This window comes from Amphiprion ocellaris, chromosome 1 (genome assembly GCF_022539595.1).
Source record: "Amphiprion ocellaris isolate individual 3 ecotype Okinawa chromosome 1, ASM2253959v1, whole genome shotgun sequence".
In the NCBI taxonomy this organism is placed as follows: domain Eukaryota; kingdom Metazoa; phylum Chordata; class Actinopteri; family Pomacentridae; genus Amphiprion; species Amphiprion ocellaris.
Genome location: NC_072766.1, coordinates 32,375,277 through 32,399,225, shown reverse-complemented (window position 1 = coordinate 32,399,225; position 23,949 = coordinate 32,375,277). Strand labels below are relative to the sequence as shown.

General features: G+C 40.4%; 1 protein-coding gene across 2 annotated transcripts in view; it reads left to right on the top strand.

The window, feature by feature from the left end:
* The first annotated feature begins 1,289 nt into the window (after nt 1-1,289).
* Nucleotides 1,290-23,949, top strand: part of aldh1a3 (aldehyde dehydrogenase 1 family, member A3) — a 28,010-nt gene continuing 5,350 nt past the window's right edge. Inside the window, exons 1-10 of one of the 2 annotated variants that reach the window (XM_055010051.1) lie at nt 1,290-1,444; nt 1,598-1,702; nt 2,018-2,158; nt 5,860-5,989; nt 9,874-9,935; nt 11,192-11,320; nt 11,853-11,966; nt 13,388-13,490; nt 16,503-16,687; nt 18,147-23,117. In XM_055010051.1, coding sequence (XP_054866026.1) covers nt 1,346-1,444; nt 1,598-1,702; nt 2,018-2,158; nt 5,860-5,989; nt 9,874-9,935; nt 11,192-11,320; nt 11,853-11,966; nt 13,388-13,490; nt 16,503-16,687; nt 18,147-18,656 — 1,578 coding nt within the window. In that variant the 5' untranslated portion in view covers nt 1,290-1,345 and the 3' untranslated portion in view covers nt 18,657-23,117. Of the gene's footprint in view, nt 1,445-1,597; nt 1,703-2,017; nt 2,159-5,859; nt 5,990-9,873; nt 9,936-11,191; nt 11,321-11,852; nt 11,967-13,387; nt 13,491-16,502; nt 16,688-18,146; nt 23,118-23,949 lie in introns of those variants that run through there. The other variant, XM_055010053.1, reaches the window with a different exon arrangement.

Sequence of the window (23,949 nt, the reverse complement as noted above, 5' to 3'; positions counted from 1 at the left end):
AACTGAGCCAAGTTTATTTTGATTCAGTCACTTTATTTTGATCCAAAACTCTGTGTTTTTAACACTTTGGCTTTTTCTGTGTATCTTATGTCAATCCAGTTAGACTGCCCACTTATGGAAGAAAGTTAGACATGCTCCATTGGTGCTGTTATTTTTTTTCCACATATACTCTTAATCAATAATTGAATAATTAATCCACTCTTACAGAGTCCCTAAAAATGCACAGTTTTCTTCTGTTTAAGAGACATTTGATTTTAAAAACTACAGTGGCTTTATGGTTGTAGGACATTACTGAGCCTTTTGTTGAAAAATGCAACAGTAGTGAGGGAACAGAGAAGTGCTGAGTGCTACAGACAGGGCAGTCAGGTACTGACTACATAAGTAAACTATAGATTAGTGTCCTTTAATACTCTAGAAAAATCATTGCAATGATCCGGTACCCCGGGCATTCTGTTACATATTCTAATAAATACCTTTGCTCCTATGTTAGTAGTCTGTAAACTGTTTGACAAATGAAATCATCCACCCTTGAGCAGGTTTCTGTTTATTTGCATGAGTCTAGACTGTTGCATTATCCCTGCTTTGCAACATCCTTCCCCCCCCCCCACACACACACACACACACATGCACACACACACACACACACACCCTGTTTGAGCTCTCTGTCACTCATTATGGAGTGTCGGAGTTGCTGAAGTGAGAAATGAGCTTTGGAAAGCTCCTAATTAAACTTTGGCATAAAGAGTGACAAGAAGCAGTGAAGGGGAAACAATGGCCGCCTGTGTACGAGAACAAGTCTGGAGCGAGCAGGCAGCTTTGTCCACAGGAACAAAAGCATTTGTTTGCATGTGTTCAACTCCATTCAACTTCACCAGGCCCAGGTGCAAAAACCAACATCGCAACTCGTAACACCTCCGCACGGTCGATGCGCACGGCAGCCGCTGCGAACACACAAAAAGCAGATGAACGTTACTGTGTTGAGATGTAAATATTATCCAGCTGAACGAATTCGCTCATTATTTTACAGCCACATGCCGTGTTGGTGAATTTTACTCTCGGCTCTCCCTCGTGTGTGCTTCACCATCAGCAGCAGCAGTTAGGATGCAGAGGAACATACATGAACTCATCCTGGGATCAGCTGCCAGGAGGCGGCCCTGATCACGGAGGATTCATTCCCAGTTGGCACAGAGCACCAGCCCTGCCAGGTGCACGGCAGCACTAACGCATCAAGCATCCCCATGTCGGACCGGGGCGGAGCTGCGCTGTCGGGGAGGGAAGGACTCCGCGGTCCTATAAAAGCTGTGGATGGGACGACGGAGCTTAGACTCTGGACCTGGACTGTAGAATGGCACAGAACGGAACGGCAGAGAGTGGAGCGACGGAGGAGAGGCCAGCTTTGCCTTTACCCCGACCTGTCACAGTCCAGGAGATCAGACACACCAAGGTCAGTGAACGCAGCACCGGAGCCAGACTCTGCAGCTGCAGCAGTAGCGTTTCCTCAGTGCGTCTCCAGCTTTGCTCTTTCTATAAGTTTGGTATCAAGTGTCAGTTCAGGCAAAAAAGCAAAGCCCGAACAAACACCTGGTGTTCTCCACAGATGTTCATCGACAATGAGTGGCGCACATCCAGCAGAGGGAGAACATTTCCAACCTTCAACCCAGCGACAGGTGTCAAAATCTGCGATGTCCAAGAGGCAGACAAAGTAAGAAGGCTGTCTTAGTGGCTACATAACGAGTCAGTTTATTTATTTCACTTCAGAGTAGCGTTTCAAACAAGTCTGTGAAATAAGGAAGGACAAAAAAAAATGTAACCAAGTAGTGTTTGTATCTACCAAATAGCTTTGACAGTAGAATGAAGCGCTGCTATTCTGCGCCCAGCGGACAGGACCTCTAGCTGTAAGTGTAGGACAGGAGCTGCTGGATGCCATCTGCTGGTGATCCCGGGCAGCTCAGTGGGTTACCTGTGTTCGGATTTCACCGTGTGTCCTGACATCTCTCTGCCTTTCGTTGCTTTGCAGGAGGACGTGGACCAGGCGGTGGCGGCGGCCAGAGCGGCCCAGCAGAGAGGCTCTCCGTGGCGGGGGATGGACTCTTCCAGCCGGGGGAGGCTGCTGCACAGACTGGCCGACCTACTGGAGAGGGACCGGCTCCTGCTGGCGGTCAGCTCTGCTTCTACCGGCTTTATGCTCTTTCTGCAGTCACTGACCACTTTCTGCACTGTTCAGTTTCTCTTAACACACATTTAGTGCTGAGGTAATGCTTTATTACAGCGGTGTCAAAGTCATTTTAGTCCAGGAGCCACTTCAGCCCAATTTGATCTCAAGCGGGCCGGACCAGTAAAATCAGAGCATAATGACCTATAAATATCCATCCATCCATCCATTATCTATACACCGCTTAATCCTCACTAGGGTCGCGGGGGGTGCTGGAGTCTATCCCAGCTGACTCGGGCGAAGGCAGGGGACACCCTAGACAGGTCACCAGTCTGTCGCAGGGCTACATACAGAGACAAACAATCACTCTCACATTCACACCTACGGGCAATTTAGAATAATCAATTAACCTCAGCATATTTTTTGGACTGTGGGAGGAAGCCGGAGTACCCGGAGAAAACCCACGCATGCACAGGGAGAACATGCAAACTCCATGCAGAAAGATCCCGGGAAAGCCGGGACGCGAACCAGGGATCTTCTCGCTGCAAGGCGAAAGTGCTAACCACTACACCACTGTGCAGCCCACCTATAAATATCCCCAACTCAAAAATTTTCCCCTTTGTTTTAGTGCAAAAAAGTACATTCTGAAAATGTTCACATTTAACGAACTATCTTTTTACAAAACATTTTGAACAACTTGAAATTTCTGAAGAAAAACGTGCAATTTCACCAATATTATGCCTCAGTTTATCATTTACGCATTACAACTTACAGATCAGAGTGCATCTACAAAGGCATCAGACATTTAGTCATAGGTGTCTGGAACTGAATGATATAGTATTTTACTTTATGATCAAAACAATAAAAGTCAGACAAAAAAGACAACAAACAACAACAACAAGACAAAATTATGACAAAAATGAGACACAAAACGACAAAAGAACAATGAGCAATCTAGTATTTATTGAAAAATGAGACAAACGACACAAAAAAAACAAAAAAGAGACAAAAAATTTGACAAAAAAGTTACAAAGCAACAAAAAAATGGACAAACGACAAAAACGAGACAAAAAAATTACACAAACGACACAAATGTAACCAAAAATGACAAAAGCGAGAAAAAAAGACTCAAAAATAGACTACCAACACAAGTGGGACAAAAACAACACAAAACGACAAAAACGATACACGAAACAATGAATAAAGCAAAACAAAAAATGACGAAAATAAAACAAAAAACACAAGGAAACACAAAACAACAAAAACCAGAAACAAAACAACAAAAACATGACACAAACGAAAAGTCAGACAAAAAACAACAAAAGCAAGACAAAATATTACAAAAACGAGACACAAAATGACAAAAGAACAATCTCGTATTTTACTTTATAATCAAAAGAACTTGTCACAATATAGAAATTATTTGAAATGTATAGTTTTACAAAATTTACAATGTGCATTCAATGTCTTCTCTGTGATTTTTGCGCTTAACAAAATCATCCCATGGGCCGGATCGGACCCTCTGGTGGGCCAGTTTTGGCCCACAGGACGCATGTTTAACACCCCTGCTTTATTAGTTCTTGAAAATATATTGGATGGTGGACAGTTCAAAAATTACACATGAAATGATTTTTTTAAATTAGAACTTTTGACTTTGTGCCTTTGAGTGTATCACCCTGTTGTTTAATTGATTTATCTAGAAGACCGATAAGACTACTCTTTTGATTCATTAAGCTTTGCAGTCAAAATTTTACTCATGCATAATTACAGGAGCATTACAAACTAAGTATAGCTAATTAAAGTAGGCCTAGTCAGTATGCAGCCTAATCATACGTTTATCATCATCTATTACTGATGCATTAACTTGTCATTGGCATTTTAATGCATCTACACTAAATGGTGATGTTGGGAATATTTCCTGCTGGGAAGTTTTTATAAACCTTTAATAATGCCTCATATTTTATGATGATTGTAGATGTTTGAAAATCTGCCAAGTAACTATAGTTGCCACATGAGTAGAGGGAAAAAAAAGGTACAGTTTTTTTTTTTAAACTGGAAATGTTATTAACTTTACTTAAGCACAGTACAAGAATATTGGAACTGTATTTAGGTAGTTGCAGCACTTTGGAAAATGTTGCTTTTTAAGTCACTGGTCGCCATTTCGGACCTTACGACTACCTCAGTGTAAAGTCAGTGGCAGCTTTACTCCACCACTGAACAGTAAGATCTTTTCTTAATGACTTTTCCATGCTGCTCACAACTATATACTTTTTGTTTTTGCTGAATGACTAGCAGGAATTGTTAGCACTGACTAAGTTTTTTTATTGTTAATTTGACTATACCAGTAGATCTCAATTATAGAAGTAAGTACTGCTAAACAAGACACAAATTTATGGGATTTTCCTTGCAGCTGAAAAATATCCATGTGCTGTCATAATACTCACATAATCATACTCATCTCAACTCATCAAGACACTGAGATCCCTCCCTAGTCTTTATATTTCTCTCTGTAATGATGGCTAGATTCTACTTGCTGTTCCTGTTGGATATTGTGTAGAATTAGAGTCATATTACTGTGTGTTTTCACTCTGTTTAACTGCCAGCATGCATTAAGACTTCGTTTTGTAAATTTACCCTGACAGATGTGAGTGAAGTCATAATACCAGATGACATGTGACTGCTAATTGCAAACATGCTGGTTGATTAACTGAACTCCAAGCAACGTTTGACAAAATATGGACCAGAATGAGACCATTTAGAGATACAGTACAGTGGTACAGTGCATTCAGCTACTGTACAACTACTTCTTTTTTTTGTTTTGCTATGAAATTAAAGTAGCTCTAGTAAAATGGTGTTGATATTGGAGAGGTGTAGGATACACGATGCAGTGTAAATTATATCTGCCACAATCAAACAAAATCAATTGTACACCTAATTTTACATGCCTGGCCCATTGCCAGTTATCAAGACACTATACACTGCACTGGACTACTGTGACTGACTGTACCATTCTAAACTCCACAGAGAAAGCACCTCATCACTATTTCAGCCTCAAGCAGCTAATTTCCCATTATAGTAATTATTATTTTTGTACCAGGAACTAACAAGTATGACATAATGTATGGTACATTGTGTAATTTAATTGATTTGATTTAATTCATTTTAATTGACATTGTTTTTGTGAAAGCAATTGTTTGGATATGTTAAACTGCCCTGTCATTTATTTTCTTCTAATTTTTGGTTCTTTCTTGTGAGACACAGTATATTTTTAGCCCGACCAACCAAAAAAAGTGGCGCTCAAACAATATGAAGATGCCCTAACACTCTTTAGTTGAGCCACAGACAATTCAAGAAATGTGACACAAAATATACCAAGTAATAAAAAATAAACTTATGATAGCTTTTAAATTAATCATTCCATTAATAGACTGTTGTGGTTATTACTGATAGACATGATAGGTGAAGCTATAGGGTCAATGTAAGGTCAGACAAGATCCAAAGAGATGGCTAGATGTAATAAACTATCGTTATCCTTTAAGCTATATGGTGAAGCTTATCAAGTGGCCTGAAGAGCTTTTTTGTGACACCTCCACATTGTTTATGGTTAAAATCACATTTTCAGAGTTGTTTGCTTAGTTTTGACTAATAAATGTGCAAAAAAAAGTTAAGTCAATGGAATTTTGATGCTAGTTTTCCTTACTCTTTAGACTCTGGAGACTCTGGACACAGGCAAGCCGTTCCTGCAGTCTTTCTTCGTTGACCTGGAAGGCAGCATCAAAACCCTGCGTTACTATGCGGGCTGGGCTGACAAGATTCATGGCAAGAGTATGCCTATAGGTGAGAGTGTGTGTCATCTTCTTGTACAACGTATATTTGTTTAAATGTATTCAGTCTTGTCAGAAAATATGTATACACCTTTCACTTTTTGCACACTATTTAATGTAATGATAGTATCAATAAATGTATACCCATTAACTTATAATGTGTAGAAGTGAAAACCTGCTTTTAGAAAAACCTAAAATGGCTTGCTCATGTGTGGAACCAAAAATTATGGTCAGATTAATCCTGTTTCCTTTAATAATCAATGAGGTGTCGGTACAACTTTTTTGAATCTGCCTGCTGCCTATTAAATCAACTGGACAGGAAGTCATAAACGTGTATAATTCACACTGTATGGTCGGATAAAAACTAAGTCATAAACTCTCTGTAGACCTCCACTAAAAGGCTGCTTGTCAGTGTGCTCTGAATTATATTAACTTTTAGCATGTTTTAGTTAGTTTCCAACCTAAAGCAAATAGTCAGCCATAGAAGGTTTGCTTTTGCAAACCACTAAGAAGAATATAACTGGCTGTTTTATGGGTTTTAAAGTCTACAATTAAAAAAGAACATCTGCTGTTGAAAACAGATCTTCTGCTCCCTGCTAATCTACCTAGCTAGATCCGCCTGGACTTTCACCTGTACATCCTGGACCTCTGCCATCTTCACCCTGGTTTTCCACCTGCTAAAACTTGGTCCTCTTCTAGCCTTAGCCTGGTCTTACACTTGCTACAGTCAGTCTGGACCTCTGCTAGCGTTAGCCTAGCTTGACCTTCCACCTCAAACTCTGGACTTGTTAGCTTCATCCTGGCTCTCAACCAGCTGCAACCTAAACCGTTGCTAGCCTTAGCTCAAAAGTAATCTGGACCTCTACTGGCTTTGGCCTTGCCTGGCCTGTCCTTTCACCTGTTACTGCCCAAACCTCTGCTAGTCTTACCCTGGCCTGGCCTTCCACCTCCTACAGCCTGGACCACTGCTAGCTTCATCCTGGCCTGGCCTGGCCTTCCACCTTCTCCAGCCTGGACCTCTTGTAGCTTTAGCTTGACCTGGCCTTCCACCTGCTCTAGCCTGGACTTCTGCTAGGTTTAGCTTGACCTGGCCTTCCACCTACGCCAGCCTGGACCTCTGCTAGGTTTAGCTTGACCTGGCCTTCCACCTGCTATAGCTTATACCTCTGCTAGTTTTAGCCGGGCTCGGCCTTCTACCTGCCTCAGTCCGGAACTCTGCTAGCTTCAACCTGACTTGACCCGGCCTTCCACCTGCTACAGCCTAGACCTGGATCCTGGGACATTCACTACCTCAATACCTCCAGGTGACTTTATGTGCTGTTTATTGCTGCAAACATGCATTTTCTGAGAAAAACTCTTGGTTTTCTGGCCACTTCTGTTTGTCACTCTGCTATTTGCACAGACCCAGGCTCTTGAGCCTGTCAGTAGTTTTTACCTGGGGCTGCTATCATGCCCTATGGAGGCGGCACACTGGACTTCAGTCTCCCCTTCAGAGATGTCTCATCCTACTGGGTCACTAAATCTGTTGGTCTTCCTCCCTTTCACATAATTCATCTCGTTCCATTTAAATTATGTTGCTGCAGCTGCTTTTTGACTCTCACTCTTTGCTTGTGGTAACATCTTCTGTGAAATATAATCAACAGCACTGTTTTTGTTTAGTTTTCCGGTGCACATTAATTATTCTCATGTAAATTATTTCTGGTAATGTTCACCCAAATCCTGAGCCTATTTTAGATAACCCCACCACTTGTCATTTAGTGATTTCTGTGGTCATAAATGTTTAGGCTTTTTACACATAAACATCTGTAGTCTGCTACATACTAAGCACTCTGACAATTTAAAAACATTGGTGCATACTGGTAATCCTGGCATCCTAGCTATCTCTGAATCTTGGCTCAAGAAAAGGAACACTGATCTTGATATTCTGATACAAGGCTACAGTGTATTTCGACAGGACAGAGCCTCCGGGGGGGTGGTGTAACTATGTATGTCAAAGATCATCTGCATTGTATTGTTGCACTTTCTAAGTCAGTCCCTAAGCAATTTGCGATACTGGTGTTAAAGCTTAAACTCTCAACAACCCGATATTTCCTATTAAGCATGTTCTGGATTGTGGCCCAAACCTCCTCTGGTGTAAATTCTACATTTAAGTTGGTGCACTCCTGTTCTGTGGCTATAGATAATGAGATGTTATCAATCAGAATCAGAATGAGAATCATCTTTAATGGCGAAGTACGTACACAACATACAAGGAATTTGGTTTCTGCTGTTGGTGTCACCCTAGGAATATGGAAGAGAATAATAAAAAATAAAGAAACTACAGAAAGAGTAATGGAGGAAAATAAAAATAGTAATAATAAAATTAAATATAACTCTATATATACAGAAATTTACAGCTACACGGTAGTGCAAAATGATAATTGCTATTAACATGGTAGTGCAAATGATAATTGCATGATGCAGTGCAAAAAGTAGAGAATGCTGTTCATGTCCATTGGAATATTGACTATTGTACAGGTGTGGAGGAATGTGAATGTATGTCATGGTAGGAAGTGATGCTGGATTCTACCATTTGGGCGCTGTAGAGGGAAGCATAAAAATCTTTAAATGTTCTGTTGATAGTAAGAGGGTCATATGAAATATCACCGCCGGCGTCCTTGTCCTGTTAATTAAGTGATCATTAGTTTGTTTTTTTAAATGATGAGAGATCAAGATATATCTGCTTTCTGGGTCTTTTTCTTCATGTTCCAAAACAAAAGGGAGATTTTTGTGTATACAAATTGCTGTACCTCTCCTTATTTTGTGAAAAAGAGGAAAAATAAACCTGACCTATCCAGTCTCAGCTGAAAGAATGAGCATCAGCATCCATGGAAGTGAAGAGCCAGCAGTTTAGTAGTACTTTTGATGGTAATGCCACTACCAAAAAAAAACCCAAAAAACCTTACTGTTAGTGTATTGTGCAGCAATTGTGACTAATATTACCATTACCTTTGATTATATGCTTTGTTTGTATGCCAACATCAGAGCTCTGTGTGCTGTTATCTGGAATCTGAAATCAATGTTAGACAACTATATCAAATAGTCTCTGATTATGGGTGAGATGAAATATTTTTTTAAAAGTCAAGTGGTCATGAGCACACACTACCAAAAAAAATGATAATGCTGAAATTCAATTCAATATGTGCAGTTGCATGTCACAATAATGCAAAACATAACACATAGAATATTTTTTCGTATCATATACTTGATTACAGAAATGAAAACAAAGTTATTTGTTATTGAACTTTCGTAACTAATTGAAAAGGTATGACAAGTTTTACCACAAAAACTAAACTATTTGTAGATAGCCTCATCCAAATAGAACAGACTGTTGAATACAAGCTGGAGAAACAAATTGAACTGTTACCTTCCATATTATACTTATTTAATTCATATACTTATTGGAAGAGGTATTTGAATGTAAACATCACACAAGACATCCTGTAAGATATAACAGCATTCAGTCATCATATCATCCTGTTTCACCGTCACTGTTTTCTTTCTTTACTCAATGCATTGTAGCACCATCTTGTGGTCAGATCAAATGAAAACAAATCAGGCTAACCCAAAGTACACTCACTCAGAAAGGTAATTGAGATAAGGAAGGCTGCATCTGGATCGGTTCCCTCTGACATGTGAACTATTTTGAATACATATGAAAAACATATTTTTGTCACATGCAGTGGTTAACATTTGAGGTGTTGTCTTGTGCTATGAATGGCTCCTCAAAGTAATACAGAATCAAACAATGACAAAAATCTGAGTCAAACCAATATAATCATGGTGGCAATATGTAAATAAAACAGCCACTGTAAGTACAGTGGATCAAACTGACTTTTCGGTCTCTGTTTTTCACAGATGAAAGCTTCATGTGTATAACCAAACATGAGCCTGTTGGTGTGTGTGGAGCCATCATTCCGGTAAGTCCAGGCAGGATCTGGTGGGACCAACTTGTAGTTTGACTTCCAATTAGTGTTCATTTTACTTTGGCTTGAAGGGCAAAGGATTTGTGCCAAAATAATAAACACATACATAATAGGGTGCATACAAACAAACTAAATACACTACCAGTCTTTTGACTGGTAGTGTATGGTATCAGAGACTTACAAATATGCTAGTTTAACATCTTCTCCAAAGTCAGAGTATATGGACATTAGATTGATCTTATTTCATGTTATTATTAAAGCATTAGTACAGAGGCTGTGTGGCTGTTTTGGCATAGTTTTGGACAAATGATACCATGGAGCCCTGAAAAAGGTTTTACCCATTGTGTCCGCTCCAAATGAAACACCTCAGTTCCAGCTTCTCAAATGTTAGTCTTTTACAATACTGAACAGAATATCTTACCGTTTTGGATCACATTGGTCCATACCATAACCATAGTAGTAGCTTGATGGATTGATTGCAAAAGTATAACTGGCTATTTATAAGGTTTTTGTTACATATCATCAGTGGAATAAGAGTCATAACTTTTAAGTTAACCGGGAAAATGAGGGTCAGTCAAGGCCTCGTTAATTTAAAACTGGCTGATGTTATCTGGCATAACTGACATACTCAGGCTCATTCCCCATGCTAAATACTTAAAGAAACTGTGTATTACATAATTTTCTTACAAACATAATTCAATAAATGCACTATAGGATGTTATAGTTTCAGTTATCATTCTTTCTAAGCTTCTGTATTGTTACTCAAAGAAAACGGCAATTGACTTGAAAATTTGAATGAGATGTGGTACATCATGATGTCAGAAGTGTGATATTCATGTTTTTTTGTGACAAAGAGGCATGTGTTTCAATCATTTCATCATGGAAAAAGTATTATAAGGTTATAGAAGTCTGAAAACTCAAGACTGCCATAATATACACGGTACTCACGAGTGTAGGTAAACTTTTGTTCATTGATAACTGGTCACAACCATATCATGGATTTGAAAGTTCAGGAATGAGGTGTTATAACAACCTAGCATCTGAGTTTTCCTAATTGCTCCATATGTCATGTGTATAGCTATGTTTTAGATTTCTCTTTTTTTACTTAGTATGATTTCATAGATGACTTCTTTTCAGTAAGAGGGGCTAAATTCAGTTTATTCTTCAATAAAACTTGGATTACTGCCAGCTGTTTTGTGAATAATTTCACTGATACAGTCAGTTGACGTGTTTGCTTTCTTCTGTGCTAGTGGAACTTTCCTCTGCTGATGTTCATGTGGAAGATAGCACCAGCCCTGAGTTGTGGAAACACTGTGGTCATTAAGCCAGCAGAGCAGACCCCCCTCACAGCCCTCCATGTTGGATCACTCATCAAAGAGGTCTGATGTTAGGCTCAACATGTTCAATGGTATTGGTCCAAGCCAAGGGCTCAGAGAGGTTTAGATTTCTAACCTCTAATCAAATTTTTCTTGAACAAATTCAGTGCCTGTATTCTTATAGAAAGTCCTATTAGCGATTAGTTTGTTCTGCCTCTAATACGTTTTGGTAGTGACTGCTTAGAGGACATTATCTTTCTAAATGCAGTTTTGAAGCCACCATAAAATTTGGGTGGGAAATAACTGAGTAATTTATACTAGTCTTTTATAATCTTCCTTGTTGACCTTAAGACAGTATTAACATTTAAGTATATTAAGATATACAGAATTCAGCCTGGAAAATCCATTCCATCTAAAAATTTTAGTTGTAGAAAAACTTTGATATAATACATTACATTGCTGTCCTGAAAATGGGGTAAGTCTGTGTAACAAGGCAGGTCTGTGCAGGTTCAAATGGCTACTGCCATATGTTATTTTTGACAATAAATCAGTGGTAATTCCCTGCGTTAACATGCCGTCTGGATTGCTATTTTAGGCCGAGTTCCCTCCTGGAGTAGTGAACATCGTTCCAGGGTTTGGTTCCACAGCAGGAGCAGCCATTGCCAGTCACAAGGACATTGACAAAGTGGCCTTCACTGGCTCGACAGAGGTATGTACATATATGACACGTGCATATGCATCTTCTGGTGTAGCCTCTGTTCTTTTGTTCATGAAGTCTTCTGTGAACAGTAGGTTGTATACCTTCACTCCTGCCCTCTGGAGGTTGTTTCTGATGTCACTAACAGTTGTTTTAGGGTCTTTCTTTACAGCTCTCACAATGTTTCTGTCATGAGCTGCTGTTGTTTTCCTTGGTCTACCTGTTCCACATCTGTTACTTAGTACACCAGTTGTTTCTTTCTTCTTTGGGACATTCTAAATGGTTGTACTGGCTATGGCCAATGTTTGTGCAATAGCTGTGATCGATTTTCTATCTTCTCTCAGCTTCACAATTGCTTGTTTTTCACCCATAGACAGCTCTCTGGTTTTCATGCTGGTTACACCTCTAACTATAGATGCAGTCTGCATAGGCAAAACCCAAATCTGAAACTGAATGTAGACACTGAGCACTGTTTATTGTTTGAATAATTAATGTAACAGGACACACTAGAACAACAAAAAACAGTCACGTTTCAATACTTTTGCTCACTTGAAAAATGAGCAGCTCAAACAAAGGCTGCTATTTTCTAAGTCATGTATCAAATACAGATGTAAATACCAGGAAAAAAAGCTGAAATATGGATCTCTTGTCTCATATTCATTGTTTGATTTCAAACCCAAATGTTTTCGGTCTACAGCAAAAATGAAAGAAATTGACGTCACTGTTCCAATATTTTTTGGAGGAGAGTGTAGATTTAAGCCTCACATTGCTGGTGGTTGAACTTATGATCAGTAATCCAGAGCCCTGACCACTAGACATGGCTCAGGTAGAGGAAAAACACCAGTCCAGTCCAGTCTAGTCCAGTCCACACAAGCCACTGTAAGACAGAGGAAGATGCTTTGTGGAAGAGCAGGGAGGGGTGAATGTAAGCTTCACTGGACTCACCTGTTATTTTTTTGAAAGTTATTATTTTTTGGCCTTTTTTATGGTGCACAGTGGAGAGAAGAGTGGGCATGCAGCAAATGGCCACTGCGCTCGGGACTATAGCCCCTGTTTATGGGTTACCCACTGAACTTGTTGAGCTACAGGGATGCCCCTATACCTGTTATTTTAACTGTAAAGCCAAGGACCTGGATAAATGCTCCACACATTACTGCACTTGTTAAAAGGGTTTTTATGAAACTTAGAAAACATGCAGTATTTGTAACACGTTACCACATATTACAACATGTGGAACAATTTTCCAGATCTGCTCCACATGTTATAACCTATGGGGACATCTTTTTCACATGTGCTCTACATGATACCTCAAGCTTCACATGTGCACATATATGTTGTGACATGTGACATGTGGTCACATGTGAAATTCATGTAATATTTATGTAACAATCAGAAATACTGATATACACTAAGGTGTATTTAATTTTGTGCAGGTGGGCCAGCTGATCACAGAAGCAGCAGCCAAAAGTAATTTGAAGAGAGTGACTTTGGAGCTGGGAGGCAAGAACCCTTGCATTGTCTTTGCTGACTGTGACCGTAAGTAGATATGCTTTCTTTGTCCTTTTTTCAAAAATTAGTTGTATTGATAGTGATATTAAATAAACTTGTATTAGGGACTCCGAAGAACAGCTTGAAACAATAAACTAAAAAATAAACTTCAGTTCCTGTAAACACTTTGATGTCTGCATGTTGCTTCTGTCAACTAAAGGCACGCAAACTGTAAAACGGAAAAAACACAAGGGACGGGGAAAAACAAGGCACAAGGGGAGAGACAAAAGACACACACATTCAAAATAAAACAAGTAAATCCCTTTGGAAAACAAAGCCTCTGTATCGTACAAGATACAAACTTCCTATTCCTCCAACTCCAGCTTACTTCTGCTCCCATTATGGAGAAAGGAAGAAAAAATACACAAAGTGAATTAACCCCTAGAACAAAGTAAAGCAACTGTACAATAGCTTATGCAAAATAGAACGACACCCAAAACAGCAAGGTTCTCAATATGTAACTACTAAATGTTATAATATTCAAAATATATTGTCTCATTTGAAAAAGCATAATAGAAATTAAATAAATATGTGAATTAAATAAATAATCCCATCAAAATGAGAATAAAATAGCTGCCTTAAGTGCCTGGAAGACATGTTGAGAGGTAGAACTATGAATGTGCACATAGTAACAATATAAATGAATGGATTAACAGGTTGTCTGAAAAATGAAATATTCAAATAGTATACATATATTTATGTACCACTGAATCTGTAACATAGTGCAGAGATCCAGTGAGTAACACAAGGCTCCTCCCGTCCAATATTAAACCACCTTAAATGTACCTATAACCCTTTAATGTTCTACTCAACCATTTGGTAGAGCACATTTTGACTCACTATATCTTATTGAAAAATATGTTTTACTTAATTCCACCTGTTTCAGCCATCTCTACCACTCAGTTGAGGTACATTATACTAAAAAAAAGTCCAGTAGATGTCACTGTGTTTTGAAATAGCATGCAGAGCAAGTTAGTCTGCTCACAGGAGGCCTCTGTTTGCTGTGATTTTCAAAGGTACAGTAATACTTTTGACAAATTATGGTGCCTCAGGAGTTGCTGAACAGAACTATGTCATTTGAAATGTAAAAAAAAAAAAGATTTAAAAGGGTCAAATAATTTTTCTCAATCGTTTGGTAGATGTCAATATTTCAAAAACCACTGGGTCTCTTCATAAAAAAAAAAAACAAAAAACATTGATTGTTGTTATTAGTGCCCCAAAGAGATAAGAAATATAAATAAATATTTTTTCATTGCCTTTTTCTTGGTTAGGATGTTAAAGGGGTAAAAATACCTAAATGTTTGTGAACAGCCTATAGACGGTAAAGAAGATTTTTAGAAAAGTATAAAGCTTGTGCCATAAAAAAATAAATGCATCACATCTCCGTGGATTAATACAAAAATAAACATCTAATTAACATCTGAATAGGTTATTATAATATGGCACACTAGATAATAATTTGACTGTACAGATGTAGCTACGAGGAAAGCAAAACGAACAAACAAACAAAGGAAGTCTGTGTACTAGAGTTTTAGACATTTATGGACAGCCCTACAAGTTAGTGTCCTGCAGTAGCCTCGGTGTGAGGATCATTCAGTCAGTGATGTAGAAAGTCTTCAATGAGACGGGCTTCATTAACAGAGTTAAAAAGAATACGAAAGTTGGTGGTGTGCTTGACAAGCCCACATTATCGTGTCAAATGCAGATCTCGCTAAGCATGCTAGGCAGCCAGGTATTCTTTATCATCCTCCGTGGATGGCAGCCGTAGTCTCTCACATTTCTCCGTGGTAATCAGCAGCTCTGGCCGGGTAGAGAAAAGAGGGTTTCAGCCCCTACTTGTACAGCTGCTGCATAACGTCCTGGTATGCGACCTGCTGTGCTATGACTTTGGGGGTATAGTCCTCGTGAAGGGCAATGGCCTCACCAAGATCGCATGTCAGATCTTCTTTTCTGAGCCTCTCAAATGACTTTTCCTTCGTTTGAAAGTTGTGAAACCTGATGATAACAGGCCTCGGTCTTTCACCTTGCTTGAGTTTCGTGACCAGCAACCGGTGAGCACAATGAATCCAAGCGATCACTCTCAGTCTGCATTGGATTCCAGTGAAGAGATGCGCTGCCCATGAGCAATCAGGGTAGTTTGCATGATATCAAGCTTTGACTCCAGTGCGGAGATTGTGGTCTTTAACTCCACGGTGAGGGAGAGAGTCTGCCATAAGGCTATGGTCTTCCAGTAGCCTAGTTAGCGCAGCCATGTTAACACTGCTGTCCACTGCGCTTTCTTTGGGCGGTCAGTCTTTCCTACGCTGCTCTCTTGCTGCTCTGGAAGTCATTTCCAAGTAGTGTAGTAATATCAATTGTTTGCAATGTTTTCCAAATTAAAAAGGGGGTAATTCCAATGTTATGCTGCAGAAAGTTTGGGAGCCGGAAAAAACACATCCGCTCCTCACCCACCATTCCTCTGAATCCCATTGGGGTTATTTTAAAAGTATATTTTTCTAGGTATTTGAAAGGGTTTAATAGCCTGGCTCCAGAACTCAAAATGACTGACCCCATTTCCTACACCTACTCCATGTGATGTCGTGCTCATTGACATCTGTTTCCTCAGTTAAAAATAAGCAAATCTGAGCTTTGAAGTAGTGGTTATGAAGAATAAGAGGAAAGAGGAAAATATTTGCATAAATGTTTGCTACAAAATCCAGCGTTTGTAAAGTCCAGATTCTGATTAACTTTGAACAGTAGGATTAATTATGATTCAACAACGGCAATACAACTAACTGTAGATTGTATGTAGACAAAACAGGCAGATGGAAAATTAATACATCAAAAATGTAAATTACAATCCTTTATAAACGCATCATCAACTTCTCAAATGCACTGAATATCACTAATAAAATATGAGAATGTATAATTTCTTTTCTAAACCACCAAAAGGTTTCCAAAAATGTGTGTTTTGTTTATTGTTCGTGTCTAATATGTATATGTAAATGTGTTTGTGTGCAGTACAGATGGCTGTGGAGGAAATCCAGAAAGGAGCTTTTTATAACCAGGGTCAGTGCTGCACAGCTGCATCACGTGTGTTTGTGGAAGAAACTATTTATGAAGAGTTTGTGCATCGCAGCATAGAAAATGCTAAGAAGATTGTTATAGGAGACCCATTGGACCCCCAGACATCACATGGACCACAGGTATCAACAAATAATCGACATATTAGAATACATATTATGTGCAACTAATGCGTTTAAACTTGTGATAATCATGTGTTTTGTTTTGTTTTCTGACACTCAAGGGATAACAACTCAAGAACACTTAATACAGTGAAAAAGGTCCTTGTTAACTCATAAAGCAGCTACCATGAAACATTAAATGTTGATCTGGAGTTGTATAAAAGGCAAATTTGTACACTCTTTTAGCTCTGTGTTGGTTTTTATCAACTCTAAATACACTCTAATATACTCTATGTTAATATAAGTATTCTATTTACTATACTCGTTAGCTGCTTAATGGAAACCACCTTGGAACCACAATGTGTCTTCTGGGACACATAGTAGATGAGCCAAACATTTTGTTTACCAAAACAAATATCTTCAACACTTGAAGTTTTTCCTCATAAAACCAAATAGATGACCCAATAGATATTATTTTGTACACTTCACTGTTGTAACATTGTTCAGTCTTTAAAATGGTTGAAAAAAAAGGCAAAGTGCCCAATTTTTAGATTCTGTTAGTTTTGTTCAGTTGGCAAGCAAAATAGAATTACAGTTTATGTTTACCTTCACAAGAAATTGTCACCTCTATTCAGCTGCCTCCATGCTGAACGACAAATTAGGAAGATAAGCATGTTATGTCCAGCAATTGTCACATTATTGGCATTTCTGTCTGAATATGTGAAAATACACCACATCTTGGTGTTGGTCATAAGAAGCGCAGCAGAGTAAAGAATAAAATGTATTACCTAGGTCATCAATGAAATGTATTCCTCTTCTGTCTAGAAACATAACACAACTTTCAGCATATGAAAATCGCCAAGTACTTTTCCTTTTTTTCAGACATTCAGACTTAAACCCATACAGGTCTCTTAAACATGTCCACCCTCTTTGGCGTTTTCCCTTTTATTGCTTTTCAACATTGGTCCATTTTATTTTACTTTTTTGACAAGCATTTACACAAAAAGACTCTTTCATATCATAGTGAAAAATGATTTCTAAAAAGTAGTGTCAATTCCTTAAAAATGTAATTTGTATAAACAATTGATAGCATAAGTATTCACCCACAATGTCAACACAGGTACAGCCAAATGGTGCCAAATATCATACAGTAATACCCATACCTGAAAGGTCCAGTCATTCATGAATCAGTCTTATTTGTCATATTTTTTTGTTTTGTTTTTCTTTGCTCCTCTCCTCTCCTCCGTCTTTTTGTTCTCATCATTCCCTTTCAATGTGCAGCTGATTGAACACACCTACAGATCATCTCACCTCAGCAAGACCTCCATAAATCCCTGACTCCTCCTATTCTCCAGTGCCAGATTGCTCTGTGACTATAGTACACCCACAGCGACTCTCTGGCAACCTCCAGTGAAACGAGAGTATTCATCTCCAGTACTTCTCGTTTGTTATTCCACTGATCTTGTGTTCTCATTTGTAGATCGTCCAGTGTGCCTCACTGCTACCTGTTGATTCTACTCACCTGTGCTCCAGTTGTCTTCATGTTCAGCCAACTCACCTTCTTCAGACACATCACCCCTCCTACAGCCAATCACCTTCAGCCAACACTGAGCAACCTCTGCTTCCGTTTAAGGACTGTTCATTTAACAAATCCACCTTCTCTACCACTACTTTAAGTGTTCTGCTTCTGGGTTCAAACAAAAACCCAAACCTCACAGAACAATCTGGCTACCTTGGACCTAATAAAAATCTAAACAAATCCAGCAGCATGAAACAGCTCTGCAGCAGACAATGGAAGTCCTGTATTGACTTACTGCCAGTGCTCAATGCACACTCAGTGGATGCAAGGACAATTTGGCCACCCAACTCACCTCCTTTACGTCCATCTCCAGTGGACCTTCATCTTCCTCTCCAGCTGCAATGCAGGTCTCCACCTCCAGTTTTTCCCCCAATTGCCCTTCATCCCCACTCCTGCAAGGTAGTCAGGTGACATATAGACATGTACTCAGTGCAGCCTTGCTTTTGACCACCTGCCCCAAACCTACCCTACTGATAAGTTTTAAATAGCCTTTATTATGGGTTTACTATCTGGTAAAACCTTTGCATGGCAGTAGCCATATCTACCAGAAACACCTTCACTAAACAGTCTCCAGAGTCATTCAGTGAGATGTATAAAATATTTGATCATCCAGTTCAAGGTAAGGAAGTTGCTAAACAGCTCCTTTCACTCCACCAATGCTCCATCTTTGTTACTCAGTATGCAATCGATTGCAACTATCAGTGGCTGGGATGAGGTGGCTCTCCAGGACACATTTGTTCCTCTCTAGACAAAGTAATTTTTCTGGCTATTCATCTAGGCAACAGGTTACGAGAGAGACATCGGAAGAGGTAGTCCCACCCACACACCCTAACCCTCCCCAAGGCATCCCCGCAGTCCGAAGAACTCCAACTCCCAGATACCTTTTCTCCTTTCTTGTTTCTGTGATGCCATTCCCCCCTCCCTCCAGGACATAAATGCAGCTGGGAAGGATGAGGCTGATCCCAGTGAAGTGTCAAAGGAAGGTTTGCCAGAACTCTGTATCTACCTTGGACTTCAAGGTCACTTCATTGTGAAATGTTTCTCTACGCCAAAAGACCAGACTCATCAGCTACCAGGAGGGACACTGATGAGCCTGAGATCAGGTCAACTAACTGTCTCCCTGTACAAGTTCTTATTGACTCAGGTGCTGATGACAGTTTCACTGACCAAAACTTAGTTTCCCAAAGAGACTGGTCCACCTCCTCTATAGGTAATTAGAGTATCTTTTGTCACTCTCACTGTTTGCACTTTACCATACCCTCTAGTCTCTAGACTTTTCTGACACTCCTCTGAATGTAGATCTCACCTGTGTACTTTCTGACTACCTTGACCTTAGCACTGTTTTTAGTAAAAACCTGGCACTATCACTTCTACGTCACGACCATGTGGCTATGTTATAAACCTGCTCCCTGGCACCCCCCTGCCCTCTTCACAATCTAGCTAAACCTGAAAGAAAAGCAATTTAAAAAATACTCATCCGTCCTTCCTCCTCTCGAGTTGTAGCAGGCTTTTTCTATGTGGATAAGACCCTTTGCAATAGCATAGACTACGGACATTTAAATTAAATTATATTACCACTAAAAACAAATATCCCCTCCCCCTAATAGGTCCTGCATTCAGCTTGCTTCAGTAGGCTGCCATCTTCACAAAGTTGGACCTCAGGAACACCTACCAGCTTTTTCAATTTAGGGAGGGGGCAAGTGAAAGACACTGTTCAACACACATCTGGGTCAGTCTGAGTACCCAGTCAGGCCTTTTGGTCTCACAAATGCCCATTTAACGAAATACTTCAGGAATGCTTAGGAGCAAGTTCAGCATGCCCAGTTTTTGTTACGAAGACTATTGGAGAAAAGACCATATGTTAAAGTGAAGAAATGTGAGTTCCACATTTCTCACGATGGAGCGCGCACACTGATGCGACAGCACAGACCACTCTGCTTGACTCCTAACATGTCCTATCTAAGTTTGTTATATGTAGTGTTAAGTACGTGTTTTATGTATTTTTCACTCTATTGACAAACATGGCCAAGTTGCTTAAAGTGATCATCACTCTGCTCGTAATTCTATGGGTAGTTTGCGATGGCCTCGCACTTCAAGTCAGCACTGGCAACAGGTTACTCACCCACAGCCGCGATGAGCTTCTGCTACTCCGGACCTCAAGGCTGTGTAAAACCAAGTCTGCCGTGATTTGCCACTGGAGCTTTGGCCGATGGCTTTCAGGGACATTTAAATCATTTGTGTCATTGGTCTCTGATGCCGAGGTCAGCCTGGACAACTTCACCCTCATCAGGTCTGACAGAACTAGACACGGTGGGAAGAAGTGGGGTGGCGGAGTCTGTCTTTACATCAACAACATATGGTGTAACAACGTCAAAGTGCATCATAAGATGTCCTCCACAGTGGTTGGAGGATGCTATCGCACATCTCCAAGGTTCCCTGGCATGCACTGACTGGAGTACTTTTGTTGGTGATCTGAATGATAGAGGTTCTGTCATTTTGGATTACATCAATTTTTGCATAAGCACAAGTATTCCTGTTAAAACACTAAAAAATATCCAAACTCCAAACCTTGGATAACACAACAAATTACACAGAGCCTAAAAGAGAAACACACAACGCCTTTGGCTCAAGGACTTGGAAAGCCTAAAATTAACAAACAGGAAAACAAAAAATGTGGTTTTTGAGCCAAAAATTAGATTCAAGGATAAGATGGAGTTCGAATTTGCCAACATGAGCCCCAAGGAGGCATTTCAAAGGGTCCAAATCCTTACTGGAAATGAACCCAAACACAACACCTATGCCATACCGGACCCAGAATCCTTTGCAAAAGAACTGAACACATTTTTTGCCCAGTTTGACACACAGGATCACAGAGCTGAGTGTAAAGCTCTACTGGAAGCCCTTTCTCTTCCAAAAGTGGCCGAGTCAGCTCCCTTCTCAGAAGAGGATATACGCCGCCAGCTGAGCCGATGCAAGTTGGGCAAGGCCCCGGGGCCTGACGGCATCCTAGCAAGGGTGCTGAAAGACTGTGCCCATGAACTCTCCCCAGTGCTTCACTCACTCTTCTGTGAATCCTACTGGACCACAACCATAGCTACCCTCTAGAAAACCGTCACCATATTACCTGTACCCAAAAAACCTCTGCCAACTGAAATCCATCATTATCGTCCTGTCGCCCTCACTTCCATAATAATGAAGCACCTGGAGAAGCTGCTTCTTAATGCCATCCTGCTAGTCACAACCCCAAAGCTTGACCCTCTTCAGTTTGCCTTTAAGGCCATAACTGGCACAAAGGATGGGGTTGCCCGTCTGCTGCATATCACCCTTCAGCATGTGGACTCTCCAGGTCACTGGACAAGAATCCTCTTTGTGAACTTCAGTTCAGCTTTCAATACTATCCAAAAGTATAGTATAGTATATGATGATCCAGAAGTTACACCAGCTTAACATCCCCTTGCATCTCATTCAACTCATCCACATCTTCCTCAGTGACAGGTTGCAGGCGGTACGGGTGGTCACAACCATGTCATCAGCCATCACCATCAACACTGGAGCACCATAAGGCTGTGTTCTCAGCCAGTTCCTCTACACACATTACACCGATGACCGCACGAGCCCATCACCCTCTACCATATATCTCAACAACTCGGATGATACAACCATACTTTCACTGCTTACAGACAATAACTCTGTCCAGGACAAAAGCATTTCCCACTTCACTCATTGGTGTAATGATAACCATCTCCATCTCAGTGTCAAGAAGACAAAGTAACTGATCATCGCCGAGCAGTTAATTATTGAGATAAATGCCTCTCATGCCTCAGTGGGGACTGTCCTTTCTCAACATTCCTCTGGTGACCATAAGTTCCATCCCTGCGCCTTTTTCTCTCGGTGGTTGTCACCAGCTGGAAGAAGCTGCAGCACTGGGGACAGAGGCTTATTAGTTTTGGTCCTGGCCCTCCAGGAATGATAAAATTGGCTGGAGGGCTCTACTCATCCCTTCATTTTCTGAACCGACTACAAAAACCTTTCTTACCTCAGAACAGCTTACAAACTTGATCCTCACCAGGCTTGATGGGCTTTGTTCCTGGGGAGATTCAACTTCACCCCTACCTCCCACCCTGGAACCAGAAACATCAAGCCTATTGTCCTCTCTTGCTAGTTTGCACTACTGAGGACTCCACCCTAGAAACATCCCCCCTCTACGACCTGTTCCTGATCTTTAGTCGGCTCTTGTTGTGTCACTGCTTGTCATACTGCCTCTTGGTCCGTCCACCTGCCTTGGATAGAATATGCTCATAACTCCCTCGTCAGCTCCGCTACAGGTATGGCATCATCAACCTGCCCATCGAATCTGCCGAAGCAGTTCGGGTGGCACTCACTGGAACTGCTGCCAAAAATCAACAGCTTGCGGGTTGTCGCTGTACCCTAGCTCCTGTATACCAACCTGGACACCAACCAGACCTTTGGCTCCGTAACAGAGACCTTCCACTGCACATGGACTCTATAAGCTAGCTCCTAGATACATCGGTCCATATGAAATAGAAAAGGTTATTTACCACCCTGTAGTGAGACTCAAACTCCCTCCTGCTTTTAATGTTCATAATGTATTTCTTGTATCTCTGCTTAAACTTGTTCCCACCAGTGCTCTGAGCTCTCTGGATGAACCCCCTGCCCGTCTCATGTGTTGTTGATCCTCCTGTGTGCTTCACTGCCAGCTACTGATTGTACTCACCTGTACTCCAGCCTTCTGTGTGTTCAATCAGCTCAGACTCACCACACCAGCCAAACATCTCCAGCCAGCGACCCCCTGGCCACCTCTACTCCTCTGTAAATTCTGTATATTTAATAAATCCACATTTTCTTCCACAACTCTCGGTGTTCTGCTTGAGTCCAAACAAAAACCAAAACCTAACACTCATGACTATAGCTACACCATGAAGACAAATGAAGATTCTAAGCTACTCAAGACATGAGGATTGTTCTGGAGTGGCTGAGTTAAAGCCTGGACCTCAGTTCAATTGAAAATTTGTAGTAATCTACTTCCAGTTCGATCTGACAGAGTTTGAACAGTTTTGCAAATAAGAATGGGGTAAAATTTTAATAGTCACAGAATATGTGTGATCCCAATACTGTGCCTGAAACTGTCTTTAAATTTCTTCTTAAAGTTTTGAGAAGTCCCAGATTCTGTTCAAATTTCTCTAAACGTTCACCACTACAAATAATGCAACCTGTATTGTCATTTGTATTCAGACCTCTTCACTTTTGGTACACTTGTAAATATAATTTTGAATGATAAAATTGGCGTTTTTGTCCAGCAATCTATGATCAATAACCTACAATAACAAAGTAACCTTTTTTTTTGTCACCTGGAAGATGGACATGGTCTCAGTAGATATCTTAAAGCTACAAAGCATCCCAGGCTGATATGGGTTGGAGTTGCTGAAGAAGGAAGCAGGAAATAAACCTATGCAGCTCGGAGTATCTGCCATTCCCACTAAACACAGCAGAACATGAGAATCAGGGAAGTTGACTGAGGCCCAGCAGATAGAATTCACCTTGCGGTTGGTGTTATCACACATCTCCAGGACAGAGAGCCCCGACTGTTGCTGCTGAAGTTCATGATAACGTATTTGCAGCTGCTATGAGAAACATCATTAACTGTGAAGACTCACTCACAGGCCGAATCCCCCACTATAAGTCT